Here is a 22,463-nt window from a genome sequence, read left to right as displayed (position 1 = left end):
GTAGGCTTCATGATGGACGGAAGAGAGTCACAAACGTGCGCTTTGGTGAGGAGAGGCTGGGAAACGCTGGACCACAGACTCGAATGATACGTGAGCAACAGCATGGTGAAATTAACTTCTGCGTGCAGGCAGTCTATTTAAGCCCATGTACCATTTGGTGCCTGATTTTTAAAGGTGCCAGAACAGTCAGAGAAAAATTAAACTGGACTGAGACAAACATAACGTCTGGCAAGGAAAGGCGTTTCTTTTATGGGGACACTGAGCATGAAACAGATAACCCATGCTGTTCCTTCTCTCATTTGCCTTGGAGTAAGTCCTAACTGGCTTCACTGCAGTGAACAGAATGACACCACTGAATAATCCATTTCAATAAAAAGAGCATTAGGCTCACTTAATGTAGTTGCATTTTGAAATATCTGTGATTAAACAAGCTATTATGTGGATACAAAGATAAAAATCAGAGATAGCACCCACTCTCTAGTGAGAGAATGAACAGATCCATCTAAAAATGAAAAAAAAAATGAAGCTTAGACTTGCCAGATGTCGTGGTGGGAGGTCAGATGTCCAGATCAGAACACAACCTAGGACACTGAAACTCTAATCATCGCCAACATGGCTTGCAGTGAGGAAGGGTGCTCAACCCCACTGGTACGTGCTGGAGGCCACCCGGGTTCACCAGGGACTTGGAGGCCAAACAAGCAAGATCTCACTGCCCAGGTGCTGAAAGGACACGTGGTTGCTTTAGACTTCAAGAGCCCAACTTCCCACAGTGACACCTACATCATCAGGTGCGACAGATCTTGTTCAGGGCTTCGATACAAGCAGATCCGGCATGTCCAGTCAAACCTCTTAAGCAGAGGTTAATGAAGCAGCCACAGATACCTGTCAGTGCATTTTAAATGTTTGATTTTCCGCTTCTCCATTTAGAACTTCATTTTTATTTGCAATTTGCAGATTCATCAAGTCAAGAAGATCAATACCGGGAGTTAATGCTAATATCGTATGTGCTGACTGAATTTTTGTAATGGGCGGTGGCTTACCTTACACTGACCTTGCTCACGGACCTTGAGGCTTAAAATGGTACCTCAAAGCTATTAAGTCTTGACAACTGCAGGTAACCTCTGGGTCTCATCGTGCATTACCCAAACTAACTCAGGGGTTTTTTTTCAGCAAAAAAAAATTTGACACCTTTACTCTAACTATTCAAAACAGTTAAATAAATAGCTCAATAGGTATCTTACAACCACAATACCTTGAGGTCTTCAATTCAACGCTTTTTAAAAGGATCAAAATGTACACTTGTCAGGCTTTAGTGCAGAGCCTTAGAATAAAGGGAGAGGAGGCGATGAGAAAATCTACAGTGTAAAAATAAGACCGAACTGTATTCATACTTGAACAGAATTATTCCTGGACCTCATTCTTCTTCACTTCAATGAGGTTTAATTGTCTATTTTGAGAAAATTAAACACACACACACAAACCCGATCATTTTTCCAGAGCGAGAGATTAAGGCGATATCAGTCACATCTGGGAAAATGTCAAGAGAAGCTATTTTTGCTCACCCATTCATTTGGTCTTCCATGAATAGCTTTACAAAGTAATTTCATCATGTCTCAAAAACATTTGTATGAATAGGACTTCACAAAATACTAAAGTGCTTTTGTATGAAGTGTTATTAAAAGTTACTTATGGTCAAGTCAAAAGCGGTGAATCTCTTTACCTCTTTAAGACTATTGGGACTGACAGGAAATCCCTTTCCTCCGGAAAGCGTGGAATATTTCTTTTCCAGATTACAGAGATTCTCTTTTTCCTGTTAAAACCAGACATTTTATATTAACTGTGTAAAGAAACATGCTGGGATAGAAGGCTAGAAACTGCACAGCAGAGCTTCAACTTCAACATTTACAGCAGAACTAAACAAAAAATGGAGATACAGAATGAAAAGCTAGTGCAAGATTTTATTTAATAACCACAGCCAAATCAAATAGGTCTTCCTTCAGCATTTTGAAAATGCTAATTCTGCTTAATGAAGTAAACATGATTTCTCTCATGATTAAAAGCAAAACTTAAAATGGACACGAAAGGTTCATGCCAGCTTCTTATTACCCAGATGTTAGCTGATGTTAAGCAGCTCATCTGGTGGCCTGGTATGGGCTACTACAAGCCAAAAATCTGAGCGCTCTGTGCACAGCTCCAGCAGCCCCACAGGGAGCACACGCTTCTAGCTTCAGTACCCAGGTGGGTGTCTCTGGTTGAGTCCTCTGGAAGGGGGGCACCTCTAAAATCCTCTCCCTTATCAAATGCCACTAGCGTTTTCTCTTAGGAAATCTGCCGATGAATTACAAAAGACTTCCTTTTTTTTTAAGGCTAATGGATACAAATGATGTCTATCACGTTATTACCTACTTGATAGCTTCTGCGCAACTGATGCTTTTCTTGCGCTCTATGTTCTTTTATTCCATGAAATGCTCTTTTATTCCATGCTAAGAATATTTGAAAGACAATGAATACTTACCCTTTGCAGCATCATTATTAGGTTGTTTTTCTCTTTTACAAAATGATCTTGTTCTCTTTGTGCTTGTTGGACAATATGATTGGCTTGTTTTTTGAGAGCAGAAATCTTTTCCTAATATAAAAAGAAAATAATGACAATTTACATGTTTTACTTTCAAAGCACAAGACAACCTGCAGCAAGGATCCTATTCATAAGAGTTCACCCATTCATATGAGTGAAGCAGCAGGAAAATAAGTTTTTACAAGACAGCTCACTGCTCTGAAGGAGATAATTAAATAAGATTTAGACAGTAAAGAGACAATTTATTCATGAAACAAAACAAAAGAACAATTGCACATATTCTTTGATAATATGGCGACTAGCATCCATATAGTGAACAGAAGTGGGTTAGAGATGCAACTTCTGTTCTCTGAAAAACTGGTATTTAATTGGTTGAGATCAGTTGTAAAGCTCCAATCTATTTTAAAAATAAAGGTATTTTCTTAAATTGGTGTTCTATTATTATTTTAACAAAATCATTTCACATTGACATCAATCATGATCATAAAATAACTGTAGTTTTGTCCAGAGTGTACAAATCTCCTTTTTTAGAGGAGAAAAAATCCCAATGCTTCAGTTACTACTTTTTGTAGCAAATGAAAGGATTTAATTTTCATATGCAAATATACAAACAGGGCATGGAATTTTATTGATTTATTTCCTTTTGGAGACGTGCATGATTTGATCTGTGTGGGATGTTACTGGGCCATCATCTTTGCTCTGCTAGAAAAGCTTTTTGCATTATTTCTTACAGATGGGCAGGTTGTAGATCCATTTCATCTCCTTTATGCTCATCAGTAAAGAACAAACACATTGAGTGTTAGTGCTTTTACCTTTCTATTGACAATGCTGCGCTGATATTCAGCTACTTCACGCAGGAGCTGTTGTGTCAGATTTTCTTTCTCTTCATCTAACCTGCTTTCATGTTCAAGCTGCTGAAATTCCAAATCTTCAAAATGTTTGCTTTCTATGTCCAAAAGATCAGCATCCTTAAGCAAAAAAAAAAAAAAAAAAAAAGTAAAAAAAAAGTAATCATTCTTTCACTGACACCAGAGTAGAGAAGTAGAGATACTTAAAAACAAACACAAAAATCAGTCTAAGAAGGTATTTATGTATCTCATACAACACGTTCAAACAGGAGCTCAATGCTTTTAATGACCTACTGTCATAATAAGAGAGCAAACAGGCCTAATCATTATTCTGACATGGCTTTCTCCATTGCTCCTGCTGTCCCCTCCCCGCTGAGAAAGACGAAGCACCTGCAGCATGGTGAGGGAGCTGTTGTGCAGCGTTCAGAGCAAGCTGGAGCCTCCCGTGCACCCTGGCTGGGCACGTCCCTCTGCTGTAGCCTAGCTGTGACACCACCAAAGCCTGGACCCGTTTGGTGGGGTTGTCACGTGCCAAAGCCTGAGAGCATCTGCTCACCAACCAAAAAGGACAGAAAGTATCATCCCAGTAACACCGGAGAACTGCACGCTGAATTAACTAATTATGGGAATACACACCCACACGAAGGAGTCTGAACCGCACGTAGAATTTCTTCAGGTCTAGCCCGAGTACTAGCACTGTTTTTTATTAACAGACATACAGACAGATAAAACAAAAGATACGTGGAGCTGTGCGCCGTCAGCACACTGCCACCACCTCGGCAGTGACGTCCAACCCAGCAAGTTGCTCAGCCAGAGGCTGATCGTGGACCGCTGAGTTGGAGCTGACATTCGGTCCCTGTGCAAACACAATGAAGGACTCCACTCATCCACCCTAGCTAGTAAGTGTATTACTTCAGAAAAGGTGTCAGCCCACTTTTATGCATTTCCCTGGACCAATGCCAGGTTTTGTCAGGAAAAAGAGTTTGAATGCTGCAGAAAAGACCCAAAAAACAAGAACACCCCCGCCTTCTGCTTAGGGATGACGAGATAAAACTTAGGGTGCTTTTCAGCATGAGAACTGAATGCTAATCTTTCTCCTGCAACATCTGTGTATTCATAACACGAATTCCTACTTACAAGTTCCAGAGTTCCAAAGAAAAGGGGGCTTTTAATAATCACAGTGTTATTAAATGCTAAGGGTCTCTAAAACATGCACATTGTACATAACTTGTTATGCAAAAAAATCTACATCCTGTAAGCAACTTATCATTTTAGAGAAATGCAAACTTATTCCCTTTCTTCTTCCGACCTAAGGCAAAGGTTAGTGACTGAGATAAGCAGATAGGTCTCTATCAAGGCATTCAAAACCAGTTTCCAATGTACCAGGTAAAGACACAGGATGCAGAAACTGAAGAATCCAAGTTATTATATAAAATTGCATCATCTTCCCATTATTCTAACTGCGGCTTTCCAGTACCTGAGGGGGCCTACAGGAAAGCTGGAGAGGGACTGTTTATCAGGGAGTGCAGTGACAGGACAAGGGGTAATGGGTTTAAGCTGAAGGAGGGTTGATTTAGATCAGATGTTAGGAAGAAATTCTTTACTGTGAGGGTGGTGAGGCACTGGAACAGGTTGCCCAGAGAGGTTGTGGATGCCCCATCCCTGGAAGTGTTCAAGGCCAGGTTGGATGGGGCTTTGAGCAACGAGGTCTAGTGGAGGGTGTCCCTGCCCATGGCAGGGGGGTTGGAACTAGATGGTATTTAAGGTCCCTTCCAACCCAAACCATTCCATGATTCTACGATTCTCCAAAGATGCGCCTTTCACTTGTAGGAGACAGTGAAGAGCTCAAAATCAAACATGTGGGCTAAAAATTACAAGAAAGCAGTTACCTACAATATGGAAATGCTTCATTCAAACCAGTCAGCCATCTTCAGCATTCAAAACAAACAGAAGGGCCTTGCCTGGGCCATGCAAGTCTACAAATTCAGCCTATTTCATACCATTAATTGCTACTGAGGCAGAAAAACAGACTTCAGAGAAGGCAACCAATAGCCAGAAAGGCAACTGGTAGCCAGCTGAGCTCGCAAAACACTGTATTTGTTGTGAGACATGCTACGGAACAAGAATTACATCACATTCTGTACCACTGTGTCCACTAGAGAAAAATAAACATACCTCATCTGAAACCAAGTACATTTTCAAATTAAAAAACATCCAAAGGGTAAGTAGCAATAGCAAGTGTACTCCTTCCCTTTTATTAAAACAACATAAAAATCTTGTAACTTAAAATCTATTCACAAACAACAGACGCGATGTTTCCATATTGGATTTCCAAACTGTAAATTTATCCTGCATCTCTATTGCTTTAGTAATGGCACTGGAAAAATTTAATGGGAGGGAACCCGGCCCTTACTTCAGGATGTGGTGGCAGCTCCATGGGCCCACATCATCAGTAAAAACTGGGAGAATTTAATCGGAAGAGTAAGGTATTTCCTAGCAAAGGACAGTGTCTTTTCAGATCTCTGCAGGAATCCAGGCATCTACTCTCATTCTCCATTTACACGTATCTCTACAAAGCCAGGCACATGAGAACAAACGAGCTTCGGTGCTTTCATACTAACAGCGAAGGATGAAGCATGCTAATTAACTTCTAATAAGCCATCAGGAAGGTCAATGCTTTCCCTCAGTGCCTTCCACAAGCCCTCAGGTTTCACCAGTCTCTGATGAAGCGTCCTTCCTGCCCAAGAGGGAGAGCGTATCTTGGTTCCAGACACGGGGAAGCACACAGGGTGTGTCAGCTGCCCTCTGCCAACCCCTGCCCAAACTCCATCCCCTCCCTGCAGGCAGCTCCTACAGTGAAATCAGCTGCCCGCTCCCCTGGGCACAAATTAGGAAGTTACTGAAGTCCCAGAGATGAAGCAATAAGGGAATTCATCACCTTCACGCCTTCTGCGTTGGCAGTGAAGTAGCAGAACATAACCTGCTGCAGACTCAGGTATTTAACCCTGTACCGGGCTTATTTTGGGGAATGAAAATATATTCTCTATTTTGGGTATGATACTTACAGTAATTTCATAACTGCTCTCATGCTTAATATCCATTTGAGAGCTACTGTGCACTAGTTGAGTGACGACAACTGCTTTGACCACAGCAGCCGCAGCTAACTTTCACTGCAATTGTCCTGGAATAACATGCAATAGGACTAATTGGACATTGAACTGTACCCCTACGTTTCAAGTTTTGTCCCACTTTCAAATCCCAAATCATTATTAAGCCAACTTGGAAGGAACAAAAAAAATTTTCAAAATTAACCAAACAGATTTCTAGAAGCCTCTTGGTGGTCAATAGTGAAAAAGGATTTACTACCATCTCACAACAGCAAGACTGCAACTTCTCATGAGTTAATACTTTCAAGTATGTGACTGCAGGGGAAGTGCTTGTCTTTCCTTCTAATATGCATGAGATATTATGTAATACTGCTTTTTTTTTTTTTAAGGTAACTTACAAAAATCCTTAAGTGTCCCAAAACCAGCGAAATTCTCAATTACTACATAAGAATTTAACATTGTTATTTCCTACGCTGGACTTTTAAACTTTTTGCTTCTTGACAAAACAAAATAGAAATCTGCAAATAATGCAAAATCTAAAGAATATTTCCTATAAAGCAAAAAAGCCTTTTTTTGGTCACTACTACAGACCTTAGTCCCAATATAAACACTCAAGCCAGAACAAAAACAAACAAACAAACAAAAATCTAGTTTGTCTTTCAGACAGCCTCTTGAGCTTGCAATACTGATGGTTGGAAAATTATCTCCCCACCAACTAAAGCTAGCTGTATGTACTGTAGAGTTCACTTAACATTAATAAATACTAAAATCTTTCAACAGAAAATAACTGTACGTTCAGAGCCAATATTGTAGGTCTTTCAGTTACAAATAATACAAAATAAAATCAAGTTGCAATTAGACTTTATGCAAAGGTTATTATACCAATGTGCAACTGTTGAAAATGTAGGAACAGATAAAGCTATTAAAATAAGAGGTATAATCTTAAAAATTAATTTTTCAAAGCACAGTTCAGGCTAACAGCTAAGTTATGTGCTGGGAGAAAAAAAAAAGTTATCCATGGCTTCAACTGAGACAGCCATTTACAGCATTGCAAAGGAGGACTACACAACAGGATCAAACAACAGTGACAGGAAAATGCTGCGAAAATGGCTGATCCCGCTGACCAAAGTTCAACTCCTGTCTTTGCTCACACAGATAAAGAGCAATGCTCTACTGTCTATCTAAACATGACAACAGCTTCCACACCACCCAGCAGGCCTAAGGTGCTAATGAAAGGAAAGTAGCCCAATTCAACGCAAAATGATTTCTAATCCACCCATTTGCACTCTACTAGCTTGCCACCCTGCACATTAGCTATCACAAGCATTCCACAAAAAAACATCACCCTCGTGACTATTAACAATTATAAGTTGCAAATATGTTCAGACACTGGATACGTAAAACAGAACAGGTTACACTTTAAAAAAAAATACTAAAAATTCAACAATAAAAAATTTAGTGTGATCTTGAAACTTGCTACTGACCCTCTTCAGCTGCTGCTGTAATTGTTCCCTCATGGACTCAGGGCAATTATCAAGCTGCGTCTTCTGCTCGGAGTAAAGCTCCTGAAGCCTCTCTAGTTTTTCCCTCTCAGCATCAAGTTTTAATTTTTCCTGAAGCATGAACCAGAAAATAAACACAATTACCTTCAAACCCAAGCAGTTGTTAGTGATTATGACAGCGGTGGCAAAATCTTAATGAACAATTGAAGCACGTAGGTCAAAGACAGAAAACTCTTGTTAGTTGCAATGCAATGGTGGGATGCAAAACGATCAAAACAAAACATTAATCATTTTAGTGCAGTGATTAATTCTCTCCCTCGTCACTGTGTTTTGTAACCATGTCTGGATGATGCCGTTACAGCCCACTGCCCAAACACTTCTCTCACCTAATGGGAAAAAAAAAAAAAGGCAAAAAAAAGAGGAAATGGTAGCCATGTTAGTGAGGTAACTGAAGAAGGAGAGAGAAAAGAGCAGCTTTTAGAAAGTAAAATGGATGGAAAATGAGTCTGGCAGTAAGGGGAAAATGGATCTTCCCAGGAGAATGAATTACATGCCTATGTGCCTCTATACAGATAAATACACTTAGCGAGCAGTGAAAAAACAGAACGAGGCAGAGCTTTATAAAGTACTAGCTTGGCCAGGAAATCCTGTTGCACCAGAAACACCAAATGACTTAAAAAACTAATTCATTTGCTTCAGGGTACAGGAACTGTAACCTGTTCCTGGGGATCACAGGGGACTGTTAAACCTCCCTGGTCTCCTCCAACTGGTTCAGCTTTCCTCTTGTCCCACTCAAGCAGCAGTACTAGGCACTAATTATCACTCTCAAAAGGCTTTAACATTTAATCCTTTGAAATAAAACACTACCTGATTTAATGTGCAGCATTGCTCTGAAGACTGGTTATACATCACTCAAAACTACCTTGTAGACTACTATGTATCTATAGACCAAAGTCTGGGAACAAATAAACTGGAGTGCAAACACTGTTTACAATGCCTTTTAGTTGCATCTACACTGGCCAACATAGCAGATGCATTTTCTACAAGTGAGCAGTTAATAACTGGAAAAAAACACTATGTCCGATATGCCAGGCATAAGTAATCAAGTGAGCCCCTGAAGCCCAGTGCTCTGCTAACTTCTTGAGTCACACCAGTATCGTTCCCAATTGTTATTTCTTGTTCTACAGTTGCACATCTCCTCTCGCACGACCTATAACTTTCCTTAATATTAAAAAATTAACAGTATTGACCTAAAAATTATAGCTTCTTTTCCATGCTCCAATAACACCTGAATTCTGTCATGGAATCCTATCATTTCACCACATTCCAATCACAAACACTGTGTAATTTTAGAAACAAATGCATGGCTCAACAGATGCTGTATGATCAGACCCTCTGGAGTAGCCTGACTGCACATACCAGGGGCAATAAATGCCTTTCAGTACAAGATACTTGCCATTTCAAACTGGTGAACAGTCTTTCCACAAAACTTACAAGAGCAACATAGACTTGTCAAGGTTAGAAAAGAACTTAACGATCATTCACTCCAACATCTCACCCAGAACTGCCAAATCCACGACTACACAAGGTATGTATGTGCCATGTCTATGGATCTTTCCAACCCCTCATGCGCTGGTGACTCAAACAACTGCGCCCACGGGCAGCCCGGCTTGGCCTTGCGCTGCCTTTCTCGCCCACGCCAGCCTTGCCGAGCCCTTTGCTGCAGCCCAGGGTTGAGCCCGGCCAGCAGCCAGGCGCCCCTCCTGCCTGTGGCTCCCTGCCCTCTCCCGTGGCAGGGGCCCGAAAGAGCAAGAGGGCAGCGAGCCTCCCGGCTCCCCATCAGGACCCGTCAAGGAGGGGAGCCAAAGCTGCCCGTGCTCTGCTAGCCCAGGTGGGGCCGAGGCGATGCCGGAGGAGAAGAGACAAAACAAGGTGCGCGGGGCCCCCTTGGCAGGCCGGCGGGCGGGCGAAAACGGGGGGTGGGGAACCGAACTCGCCGCCCTTCGGACAGCGTCCCGCGACCTGGCCTCTCCTCTAGGCCATCCCCACCCCGACGGCAGAGCGCACAGCGCCCCCTACAGCCCTCACACCGCCCTGCGCCCCACCGCTCCCACCCACGCCCTGCGCGACCGCCTCCCACCACCACCACCACCGCCGCCGACGCCACACCGCCCGCCTCGCACACCCACCTCCTCCTCACGCACACACGCACAACAGCCTGCACCTCCCCGCGCACACCAGCCTCTCGCCCCCCGCCTACACTGCTCCCGCTCTGCACAGGACCTCGAGCCACGCACCGACCCCACCTGCACACCACAACAACACACACCGCCCCCCCCCCCACCCCGCCTACACAGACAGAGACAGACAGACAGACAGGACCACCACGGCCCCTCGTCTTCCCCTCCGACACACACCCACACGCTCCACGCTGCCACCACCCACCCGCTGCTTTCTCCAGCTCAACAGCGTCTCCCCCCGCACTCCCTCTTGCTACAGGCACTTCGCTCCGACGCCAGACCACGGCAGCCTTTCACACGCCTCTTTGCACAGTGGCTGGGCTGCTGGCCTTCTCTCGCTACTCCAGGGGCGTCCCCCATTCCTCAGGCTGGGGGCTCTCCTCCTCCTCCTCCTCCTCCTCCTCCTCCTCCTCCCCCCAAGGACCTGGGCTCCTTTTCCCGTGCTTACTTAGCCGTCGCCACGCAGTCGGCAACCTCAACTAGCTAGCTGGCCAGCTAGCTCTTCAGAAACTGACGACAATGTAGCATCACAGGCTCGTCTCGCTTGCAAAAGACCTTTCAGGTCATCCAGCCCAACCCTTAACCTAACGCCGCCAAGCCCACCACTAGACCAGGCCCCTACGCGCCACGTCCGCGGGTCTTTGCAATACCTCCAGCGCTGGTGACTCGACCACCTCCCCGGGCAGCCTCTTCCAGGGCCTGGCGACAACCCTTGCGACAAGGAACAAGTTGCTCCTCACGGCCCATCTAAACCTGCCCTGGCGCAACTGCAGGCCGTCGCCTCTCGTCCCATCGCTTGTCACTTGGGAGAACAGACCAACAGCCTCCTGGCTGCAACCTCCTTTCAGGGAGTTCTAGACAGCCACCAGGTCTCCCCTCAGCCTCCTTCCTCCGGGCGCTAAACCCCCCCGGTTCCCTCAGCCGCTCCTCCTAAGACTCGTGCTCTAGACCCTTCGCCAGCTTCGTTGCCCCTCTGTGGCATCCAAGAAGAGAGGCCTGAGAAGCATGCAGCTCTTGAGAGGTTACCTCTCGACCTCTGTCCCCCAGCATTTTTTTTTGCTGAGTCATCCTTACTGGTAATGTTGAACGAAGTCTCTTATTTAAGTCCTACTTCCCCTCCCGTCCAACCTTGCTGTCCATTCAGCATGTAACCTATGGTCTGCCTTACTGTTTTTCTCTTTCTTTTCTGCCCCCATATCTTTCTAAAGCAGCAAGTACTTCTCTGAGATTATCGGTATTATCAGCCCTTAATAGTTCTCTAAATGTCAACATGGTGCAACAAGCACGCTTATTCATTATCAAGCAGTTCAGTCTCGTGTGTGCAGGGATATCATCAGCAAGTATAAAAGTCTTTGACGAACCTGTCAGAGATAGTGTTCCTTCCCTGAGGAAATTAGAAATGTATTCCTTTGAGACTGAAAGTGATACTCATCTGGTTTATTTATAGCATAGGAAGTGATAACATCCCTCCAAACTGGCTCCCTTCAAAATGTGCAGTCTGAACAGGAAATATCACTTTCAGCAGTGAGAAGCATTATATGTTCTGCAGCTGTGGAGTTAAGTTCACTGATATTTCTGACTGTGCATTGGTAAAGTCAATTTAATTCACAAAAGTAATTTTGATTAATAAATGAATAATCAGATTTTTTTTCATGCAGTCCCTTCCATAAATGGATCAAGGCCAATTGCTATAGAAGGGAAAAGATTATTAACTCTGCAAGCTAAGTGTAAGAGGCAGCTGACACAGTCCTGCGGCTGCTCGGGAGCTGTTTGCTCCCGAGCAGCCAGCAGCAGAGCTGCTAACAGAACCCATGTGTTCCAGCTGCTCATCCTTATTTAACTGCTTGAGCTTGTACTTGTTAAACATTTCTCTGCAGATAACTGCTTCCCAGCCCCAGCGTTGACTCCAGAGTCGCATTATCTGTAGTCTGGCTGAATTCTTAAATCCTGTTTCCAGAGAAAGGAAGTACAGCTCAGTAAAGCATAACATCTGGTCTTAGCCTACGGCCCAACTCGCCCCATGGTCTGCCGCTAGATACATCTTAAATGAACTCGGGGTCAGCCAGAATATGGAACAGGAGTGACTTGTTTTTTGATGATGCTGGGGCACAGCTTGGATCAGTTTTGTGAATATTGTGAAGGAAGGCAGTAGAAAGAATTGACGTGTGACACACAGACAGGATGTCAGCAGAGCGCCCATGGTATGAACACAGACCATCGTGTCATCAACGTGGGTCACAAAAGCAAGTCAACATTTAGATCTGGTAGAACTGATTTTAGTTCAAACAGAGAGAAAAAAAAAGAATATATTTCCAACACAACTCATAGATGATGAGGACACAGAGGAGATACAAGTACAGTATTCAAGACAATCATAGCCCCTAGGAGAACAGAAACCACTGAAAGAGAGACCAATTGCTTCAGTTTTGTCTCCTGTTGCTAAGGTTGTCCTATGTCTGATCAATATTGCTACTTAAAAGCCCGGTAGGTCCCCACACCCCTTCTGCAGAGAAGTCATCCTGCTTTTCAAATTGTCATTCATCACATTCTGTTACTGCATGCAAGCTAAAATTGTAGAGTGGCATGTCTATGTGCCTTCTCAACCAACCTTCCCGCATAAACCGGTAGACTGCAGAAATGAGTCAGAGTAAACATGGATGAAACAGAGAACGCTTCTCAAAAATCCAGATAAAAATTGGGAAAAAAACAAAGCAAGAAACCTAGCATTTTTACCAGGTCGCTGTGAAATGGATTGTATGGCTAGGTGAATCAGGCTCACTCTACAACCTTCCACCTCCACCCCTCCTATCCCGCTCCTACACTCCCCCCCCAAAAAAAAAAATCAACAAAAAACCCAGGTATGCGTTATTTTCAGAAAGAAAGGGAAAAGCAAAGAAATCTACAAGCCATAAACAAAGGGAAAACAACCAAACGAAACCTGAAAGCCTTCCCATCCAACAGGCTCTTATACTTTAAAAGTACTCCAGGATCTTCCTTGGTCCAACTCACCTGCAACTCATCATGTTTTAAGATAGCAACATATCATTACCCACACCAAGCTTCACACACCCCCCCTCTGTCCCTCAGTATGGAATCAGCTAGTCTCACAACTCTCACAGGTTTCTGACAAGAAGCACACACAGTTCTTTGTTCTGAAAAGCTTCTTCATCTCATCTTGATGCTTTCACCTCTAGCCAAACTTTATTCTTTCACACTGCAAAAGAACATCCCCCCCCTTCTCCAAAATAATCTGCAAACAGGACTGGAAAAGCTACAAGTAGAGGAGAAAGAGCAGACTACAGAAATTATTCCTTTCCACGTGGAAGTGGTGCAATGCTATAGTGTTTGTCTAGTCAGTAAAACATTTTTGAGAATAAGAGTCTGAGCAGGAAAACTTGACTTTAACAACTCACTGACAACATTGGCCTAGGTCTTCCCATGAATTTTAAGAAAATAGTCTTGTCCCTAACAGAAAGCAGGCTAGGAAACCTTATCTGCTCTTCAGTGGTTACTTGCTGAAAGGGGCAAACAGTACACATGGGGAACGTGTTAAACCTGAGGTCCACCAACTCTTCCAGCACTCTTGCAAATTGAAAGCATTTCCAATGCTATGGCTGATACAAATCAGACTGCAGACAACTCTGATTTAAAAAATACTGTTGAAATGAAACAGATCCTCCTGTGTACAAACTGTACATACTCCTCTTCTATATTTTTCAGACTACTCTCTCCTGCATTCCTTGATCTCTTCCAGGACAGAAGCATAAAACTTGTCATGATTTAGTTATTTGTCACTAAATCCTGCGGGTTTCATGAAAGAAGCTGTTAAGGAAAAAAAAAAAAAAGTACACCAAGCAGATGAAAAGGAGCGTAATATGATAGAAGGTGGTATTTCACAATAGTTCTTTTTACTGTACAAGTAGTAACTAATTTATTGTATGCATCATAACAGACTGTGTATAGTGATGGCATCTGTATGAGAGATCTCAATGATTTTGTTTCACATGCATCTGTAAAGCTAATGTTAAAAAGCAATCCCTCTGCTGTAAGTAACAAAAAAAAGAAAAAAGAAAAATCACAATGGTTGGGACACATTAACTTTCTACTAAGACAACTCAGGTTTTTTTGATTTTCTAAGCTCATTTTCCAACCATTGCAATGTGTTGTCCTAGTGAACAGGTGGGGAGGCAAAAGAAAACCCCTGATTCTAGAGCACTGTACCTTCATGAATGTAGAAGAAAAGGAAATAATCATCCAAACCAGAAGAAAAAAAATTCAAATGAGAAAAATCAAAATTCTGTATAGTCTTCAACATCTAGATAACAATAAAAGGATTTCCCTTAGCAGTACAACCCATTCTGCTATTTCCCTCATGACTAAAAGAAAGCTTGTGAATTCACATTTTCGTCCTTGAGTCTTCATAATCATCTTTTTCCTCATTAGTGTTCTCTCTACAGGATATCCTTATGTGGATATCTCCAGTGGACGCAAGTATTTCTCAGAATACTTCATCTTGTGTATCTTGTCTTAAGGAGGTTAATTATGTTATAGACACAATAACCCATCCATTTATAACACTTGTTTACATCTTGCTCAACTGGAATCTGACGAGGAAAGATTTAAAAGGCTATGCTATAAGGCATAAATTTGTCAGATTCATCAGGATTAAAAAAAAAACCCAAACAAAAACAGCAAGAATTTTGAATCCAGAAGAGTAAGGACTAAGGAGAGACCACCAGTATATTTAACTTAGATTGCTGGTGTCCCCCTTTGTATGGCTCATCAGAAAGCTGCTCTTTCCTTGGCTTAATTTGTGCAAGTCTTTGCAGTACTAATTCAGCCAAGAGGCAAAGCTTCAAACGTTTTGGCACGCTTGGGATATTTTGTTAACGACTGAAAAATATTTCCACAAGAGGTTACGGACAAAATTAAAAGTATTCCAAAAAAAGATGAGTTATCCACTACCAGCTGCTCCTGATTTCTGCTCTCAAAAAGGAACCAGAAACACAGTTTGATAAAAGAGTCCCAGAGCATGTATTTCCACCATGACATAAGGCAAAGTTCCTCCAGAAAAAAGAATAATCTCCCTCTCCTAAAAAGCAGTCTAAACCTTTGCATAAATAATTGTTTTGAAACTCTCTGCCAAAACTCCTGTTTAGCTATGATTACCTCCCACAGCACTTCTGCAGAATTCATTACTCAGTTTCAGTTATTCCTGTTTATTCAAGCTGACTGACCTATTCTTTCTTTCCCCAGTTACGTTGTCACTTTCAACCTCGTGCTTTTAACTTGGAGACATCAGGCATGGCAAATCACTAAGCATCCTTCTCTACATATGCTGGACCACACGTTTTAAAACTGCACAGACTAAGGAAGCACTGTATGAAAAGAAAGTACTTTGCAAATCTGGATTACGTCCAATTGGGGAAATACAATTTTCTTCAACTTCCTTACAGACAAACGTCAATCCTGAACTAAGTCTCGTGAGTGAAGAGTCATTGGGAGGAAGTCATAATTGTAAATAGCACCGGGGACCTGAGGCGCTCTTCCACTTGAAACAATAGCGTCATTATCGTACACCTACAGCGCAGTAAGATGAATGACTGCTGCGGTAATTACAGAAAGCCAGGTCCGGTGGCAGGGAAGAAGGGAGATGGCTCACCTGCTTGCTCATTTCTGGGTACTACCCAGCTCGGCTCTCTCCAGAGAGCGCTGCGCTCAAAGTGATTTTGTCAGTACTTGTAGCAAAGCTCTTTCCTGGAGACCTTCAAGCTACATCTGGCAAATTGTTACCAGTGACTTATCAGGGCTGTCCCTGTGTAACCGGAACTTGCAATTAATAGCTTAAATGCTGCTATGCAAATACATAGTTGGTCATCTTTTTCTGTGGATACACCCAAATATGCAGGGCGTTGTAGTTAAAAAAAAAAAAAAAGAAAGAAAGAAAGAATGAGATGATTTTAAGCTGTGCTCAAGAAGCATGACCATGGAGGCAAAGCTAGACCTTCCTCCATACACCAACACGATTCCCAGTATAGCTGAAAGCACAGGCCATGCCAAACAGCGTTCCCATTTCCCAGCTCTGGAAGCAGCTACCCCAGCCAGGACAACAGAGTCCTGTCCGGACTTCTGCCTGGCAGAGATGCACCACAGCCAGAATTACCCGGAGTTCTGCAGCAGTGCTGAAACACACGGTCATCTTCTTTTCCAAACAGCAACCACTCATGACTCTTATTTCCAAAACCTGATTAAGTCAACACTAATCGCTTTGCTCCTTACAACGTATGTGGTGGCATACTCACGAATGCAAGGCAAATGCTTTCAACTCACTGCAGGGTGTGCGCTACATCACCTTCCCCACCAGTTAATTCATTCTTCCTCACCATTAGTCCCACCACGTGTTCAGGTAGGGCTGAGCACAGGACTCAAATGAGATCAGAATGCAGCGTACCACGTAACGCAGCGTACCATATAACATACAAACCCACTTGCAAAATCCATTCCTGATTTACAAGCAAGGTGTTGGCACACAGAGACATTGTACCACAGCAAAGAGTGCAGCGGCAAGCCCAAAACTGAACTCACAACTCTCCTGCCTTGAATTATCTTCTCCAGTCAATTCTCTGCCTCACGAGGGCTAGAAACTGTGGCTTTAAAACTGTGCAAAAGTTGGCAAAACTTTGTGTCCTCATCTAAATGAATTGTGTGCAAGGCATTAAAAAAATTAAAAAAAAAAAATCAAAGAATTGGATAGTAAGTAGTACAAGGCCTTCCACCTACAGTCTATTTCAAGTACATAACATTGCCAAATAATTAGGTTGTAGTTTATGATCTCTCTTTTTAAGAATTTCACAAGTTTTTCAAACAGGTGCACGGGTAAGGACGAAACACCACCAGGCAGGGGTTTCCTGTCAAACAGGTGCCGAGATCTGTGGCAAATTCCAGGAGACGCTCAAGTTGCTCCAGAGACAAGTGCCATCACGTACAGCACTAACACCCCGCCATCCTTTTGTGAGTGAAATTAACTCTCCCTCTCGCCTCAAGATGACACCGTGCGGTGTAGTCAGATATCACACCCTTACCCTGACAGTAATGTAACCACTGTCCAAGCGAATGGACCTGACAGCTTCTTGCTGGGAAGCACCACCAAACCCAAGACCACCGGTATTATCAGAGGCGAAATATTCAGGCAACCAGAAGAAACCGTGACCGGTGGGTGGACACTGGGATGCTTGTTCTTGCAAGAAACAACACAAAAAGTACCATCAGCAGGGTGGCAACTACTGGCCAAAACCCAAGCCTGAGTTCTGTTGAGAAGGTCCTAAGTTTCAAATTATTTCAGCAAAAAGGACCACCTACCGTCTCCACCCGAGCACGCCTTTTCTGGGGGGGGTTGATCCTGTACTACTACAGAGCCAAGATGTTGCCTATCTTGCATCAGATCTGCAGGGCTGCAACCTTTAGCATACAGACGCACAAACCAAGCTTTAAGAAATGCTGCTGTTTCAAGTCAGCCAGAACTTTTATTTGCTGACATGATCAGCGCCATCTGTTTTGCTGGCTGACACTACTTTCTCCAGAACACTTCAGCTGTCATTTAATATTTTGCCTGTTTACAGAAGCTTGTCTCCCATTTCTTTTTTAAACTTTTGCTTTTTTGCAACGCTTTCAGACATCTTCCAGAACAAAACCTGTGGGCTCTCCTAGAGTTTAATACTGAAATTACCTTTGTAGAAATAACCGAGCCATGGCTTTAAGTCTAGAGCACACATTCACAGCTGCGTTTTTTGTTTGTTTGGGTTTTTTTTTTAAAAAAAAAAGAACACAAAAGAAAACTACAATATGGTAACTGATCTGACTAGCAGCATGCTTCATACTGTAAAAAATGTTTTGAGTGAACTTGCTTTTTAAACAACACAAGTGCTTTTTCTAGGCTGCTTTCCATGTTTCAGTTCAACTGAAAGTTTAAACTAGACCTGACATTTTAATTTTCTGACTGTTACACGCTAATTTCCATCATATGATTGCAAGGAAATTGAAACAACCTACAGGTTTTAGAATAATTTCCATTAGTTTCACTGAACTTTGAGGCTACTAGAGAACAATAATATAAATAATAATAATATAAAAGGCAAAAGATCTCTTGAATTTCTGGATATGTTATTTGTTAATAACCAATACTTCTAGCAGCATCCTTTTGGAGGGTATTTGTACCACCCTATCTGCTGTTACCAACTTCAAACCTATCTTTATACTAAAAACCAAGTATGAAACATGTTCCATGGACAACACCAAAAGCTGAAGGATCACTGAGGGGTACACGAGAACAAGGAAAAGCGCAGGCAGGAAAGCGCAAGAAAGTTGAAGCTTAAACTGGACGTGCACTGTCATTCCACAGGGCAGAGAGGTGGGAGCACCATTCTCCTTCTCAGACAGAGGTTTGATGGGTACAGCCGCAAAACAGCGTTCAGGCTCACGAGAGGTTAGGCAGAAATTGAAGACAAAAAGCTCAGAAAAAAACAATGCAAGCTGTAAGGCATGAATTAAATGGGAACTGTGAAAGAGCTAAAAATGTGCAGCTTGTCTAAGCAAAAAAAATGCAGAAGACTTCCAGATATTTCTGGAAAGCTTAAAAAAAGAAGGGGAGAGACTAGCTAGAGTATTTCCACAAGTGACAGGTTTAAATTATGAGGTAGAGGATGAAATTTGAAAAGGAAACATTACTGGCTCAAAGCCCTGGAAAACTTCACGACCTTGAGATATTATTGGCCATGGCACATCCTCGTGGAGAAGGGAACTGCCTGCCTGGAGATGCCAGAGAGTCTGCTGGAGGGAACCAGCGCTCCCTGGTTTGAGGGGGACAGCTTCATCTTGCAGGCACTTTCCATTTCTGTACTTAAAATCTTATTATAGTGCTATCCTATTTTGCAAATATACGCTTTTTTATATATATATTTGTTGCGTATGTGAGCGCAATTAAGTATCTGACTATATAGGAAAACTAATTAATTCCTTGGACTTAATCACAGAGAGAATGTTCTACAGTACTAAAATTGTCAGTCAGTCAGCAAAAATATAAACCAAACTACTTGAAAATTATGTATTTGACAGATGTCTCATATATCGTTCTATATAACAATAGATAAAGCCATCTTCTGAAACTACAGCTTGCTTTCATTCCATTCCTTTGCTGAGAAAGGATTATTTTTTTTAATTCAAAATACATAACCTAAAATGGAGGGCAGTAGAACAGTTCAATTAATACTGTTCTTTTAAACAACAGGTAACCCAAATGCAAGCCCTATATGGATTTTTTTATTAATCAAAAATACCTTCACAGTAGATCAGGTCTTTTAATTTAAGTGTACTATATTTTGCTTGTCAAGTATACCTTTGGAAACAAGATTGTTACAGGGAGATGATAGTGAGACACCTTTTTTTTTCTTCTTCTATATTTATCAAGCAAATTTACTTATACACAGTACTTCATAAAATAACCGCCATCAATATGTTAATCATATAAATGTATTTTGAAGATCAAGGGGAACAGAGCACACAGCTAGCTAAAATAAGTCAATTACCTTTGTCTTTTCTCCAATAACATTTCTCTCCAGCTCGGCTATTTTTCTGTTTAGATGATCCAAAATTTCCTTCTCTTTCAGCAGCTCTGTTGTTTCAGATTTCTGTTCCCCATCCAAAAGGGCACATTCCATATCCAACTAGAAACACAAAACATTTTTCAGAAGCAGTCCATGATTAAGAAAAAAGTCTTGATACATATTATTTTCTAGGGGAAGGGGAGTGAGCTGGCGATTATTCACAACAGAGAAACATTTTAAAAAGAAAATAAAAATAAAAATTAGGTTTTACTGCCACAAAAGAAAGTTTAAAAAGAGATCACAAATCTGAGAAAAAAGTAAAACTGCAACATAAAATACTGCAAAATAAAGTTCGAAGATTCTTTTTTCCAAAACTTTTTCTTTTCTAACACTTCTCCCCTGTGCTTCCTCCTGTTGCGATACTGTACCGGCTCTCTGTGCCCAGGATCCATAGGGAACCCTTCTGGAACAGCTGTTTCTTTCCTGTCGCTGATAATTGGAGCCAGCACAACCCAAATGCCTGGCCAGCTTAGTCTGCAACTGTGAGATTCCAGAAGTCAAGAGGGTGCCAACATACCCTTGCCACCATAAAGCCAAGGAGGCTTGAAAGGAAGTTGCCTCACTTCCTTTCTCTCTAAACGGCCACAGGAGATACCACCATAAAACTCCCAAGTGACACAAGGTATTTAGATCAATTGAGTGACCATTCAACAAGCAAGATTGTTCTAATTCCGCTTAGGGGTATAATGGCTACACAGCTGGGAAAGGCTAATCCGAGCATCAAATCCATCTCCTTGCTGGGGAAAAATAACTTTCATAGTAGGAGACTGCCAGATCTGTTATTCTGTGCCTAATTCTGGTGAAAAAGTACAGAATATGAAGGCTACATACATCCCTGAGTTCCCTGTGTACTCGCTGAACCCTTCAGCAAGTACTCATGCTACTTAGACATACCTAACCAGACATTTAAAACCAAAACGTATGTCATACCTCTCTTGAGGATTCATCCATCTGGTCATTTAAATCTTTGATCTTCTGCTCAAGTTCTTCCAAGTTATTGAGTATGACTATGCGCTCCTCCTCCAGTCGACCAAGCTCCTGCCCTCTTTGCTCATCACTTGTGCATTCTGGTATCTGCAGTTGCACGTTACAAGAGGTTCATTAGAACAAGAGTTAAACATCATTTTTCCTTCCCCCTTTCATATCGTGTTCATTTTAGACAGGTTTTGAACTTGTTACCTATTTCGTATCTACTACATTGCTATTTCTATATTTAGAAGGTGTACAAGAGAAACGAACATGATACTTTACTTCCAGGCACTGGCAGTAAATACCATACTTAACAGTAAATACTATTCATGCTACAGGAATTATTAAAACCTAACCTTCGAAAATACTTTACATGCTGTGCTATTTAGGTTGTAAAAATCCAGTTTTTCCCTTCTAAAAATAACACAAATAGATGAAGATGCTTTTTATGTAAATTTCAGCTGTTCATATAATAAAAGCCAGGAGGCAGGAGAGGACGTTTTTGCAACCAGCCATTAAGATGGCCAGTAATACGGACAAAAGTTGGTTCTGTCTCCCCAGTTAGCCCCGAGGAAGCAGTATCCTTAACACCGCTCTTCTCATTGCCATTCACTTACTAGATAACTGTGCCAAGAATTAAACATTATTAAGAAAATACCTGTGATCTTATACCAGCAAAGGCTAGATCAAAGAGTACCGAGTTTCAAATGTAGCCTTCGCATTCATCTGACCCCAGGGGCTCGCGATCCAATTAGTGTGGTGAGGCTGCTCGCTCCCTGTCCCCGATCAGAACTAGACGTGGGCTGCGCGCGGGGCTCCGCGTTAGCCACGGGACCACGTGGCCTTGCTCAAAGGAGGCTCAGCTCAGCCACTGAATGGCTCTTCTCAAGGCAGGCATTTTATCCTGAACAAAGCTGATCTCCATGTTTTAAAACAATGAGCTGCGTTTCATTAACACAGTTGCTTGTTATTGCTTTTCTCCGGGCTTAGCAGAACCCTTTACAATGAATGAATGAACGGTATTCCTTCATTAACGTTAGTAATCCTAGCAGGAAAGCCTCTTTTTTCCGGTATCCTGTTTGGATAACGCTGACATAACATCTTCGATTTCAACTTCCTAATAAGGATTTAAAATCGGATCTCTAACTTGCATGAAGAAAGCAACAAATGCAAGACCACAGTAACTTGTAAATGAATCGTCTTACTACCTTTTCAACACAGAAAGACCTGGTAAGAAAGCCGTAACAGCACGTTCGTGTTCAACATAATTTCACACCGAAAAACTTGGCAGATAGATTTCCAGAGAGATAGCCCTTTATAAGATAAAATGGGTTTTTATCACACCTCTCTCCTTTTACACATACATGCTTCTGCTGACTATAAAGACATATGTAAGTTAAGCAGAGGTTAAATACACTTCACATTAGGCATATAAACGTGCTGAAGCTTATACAGTGTGTAAATAGCAGTAAAAAGGAGACACACAAAGTATTTTGAAGGCGTGAATTTGTTAAACAGCAACCTGCTTTTATGGCTTTGCTTGGTCTTGTTATGCTCCTGATT

General features: G+C 42.1%; 1 protein-coding gene across 11 annotated transcripts in view; it reads right to left on the bottom strand.

The window, feature by feature from the left end:
* PHLDB2 (pleckstrin homology like domain family B member 2) overlaps positions 1-22,463 on the bottom strand; it is a 126,293-nt gene that overhangs the window by 23,978 nt on the left and 79,852 nt on the right. For 8 of the 11 annotated variants that reach the window (XM_054822485.1, XM_054822457.1, XM_054822495.1 and 5 more), the window contains 6 exons: positions 20,862-21,005; positions 19,854-19,991; positions 8,015-8,143; positions 3,388-3,543; positions 2,516-2,626; positions 1,721-1,810 (listed from right to left, as the gene is read on the bottom strand). In XM_054822485.1, the coding sequence (XP_054678460.1) occupies positions 1,721-1,810; positions 2,516-2,626; positions 3,388-3,543; positions 8,015-8,143; positions 19,854-19,991; positions 20,862-21,005 (768 nt within the window). The remainder of the gene's footprint in view (positions 1-1,720; positions 1,811-2,515; positions 2,627-3,387; positions 3,544-8,014; positions 8,144-19,853; positions 19,992-20,861; positions 21,006-22,463) is intronic. The other 3 variants (XM_054822465.1, XM_054822504.1, XM_054822519.1) reach the window with 1 other exon arrangement.

The sequence above is a fragment of the Grus americana genome, chromosome 1 (genome assembly GCF_028858705.1).
Source record: "Grus americana isolate bGruAme1 chromosome 1, bGruAme1.mat, whole genome shotgun sequence".
Taxonomy (NCBI): domain Eukaryota; kingdom Metazoa; phylum Chordata; class Aves; order Gruiformes; family Gruidae; genus Grus; species Grus americana.
This window is presented reverse-complemented; position numbering and strand designations above follow the sequence as displayed.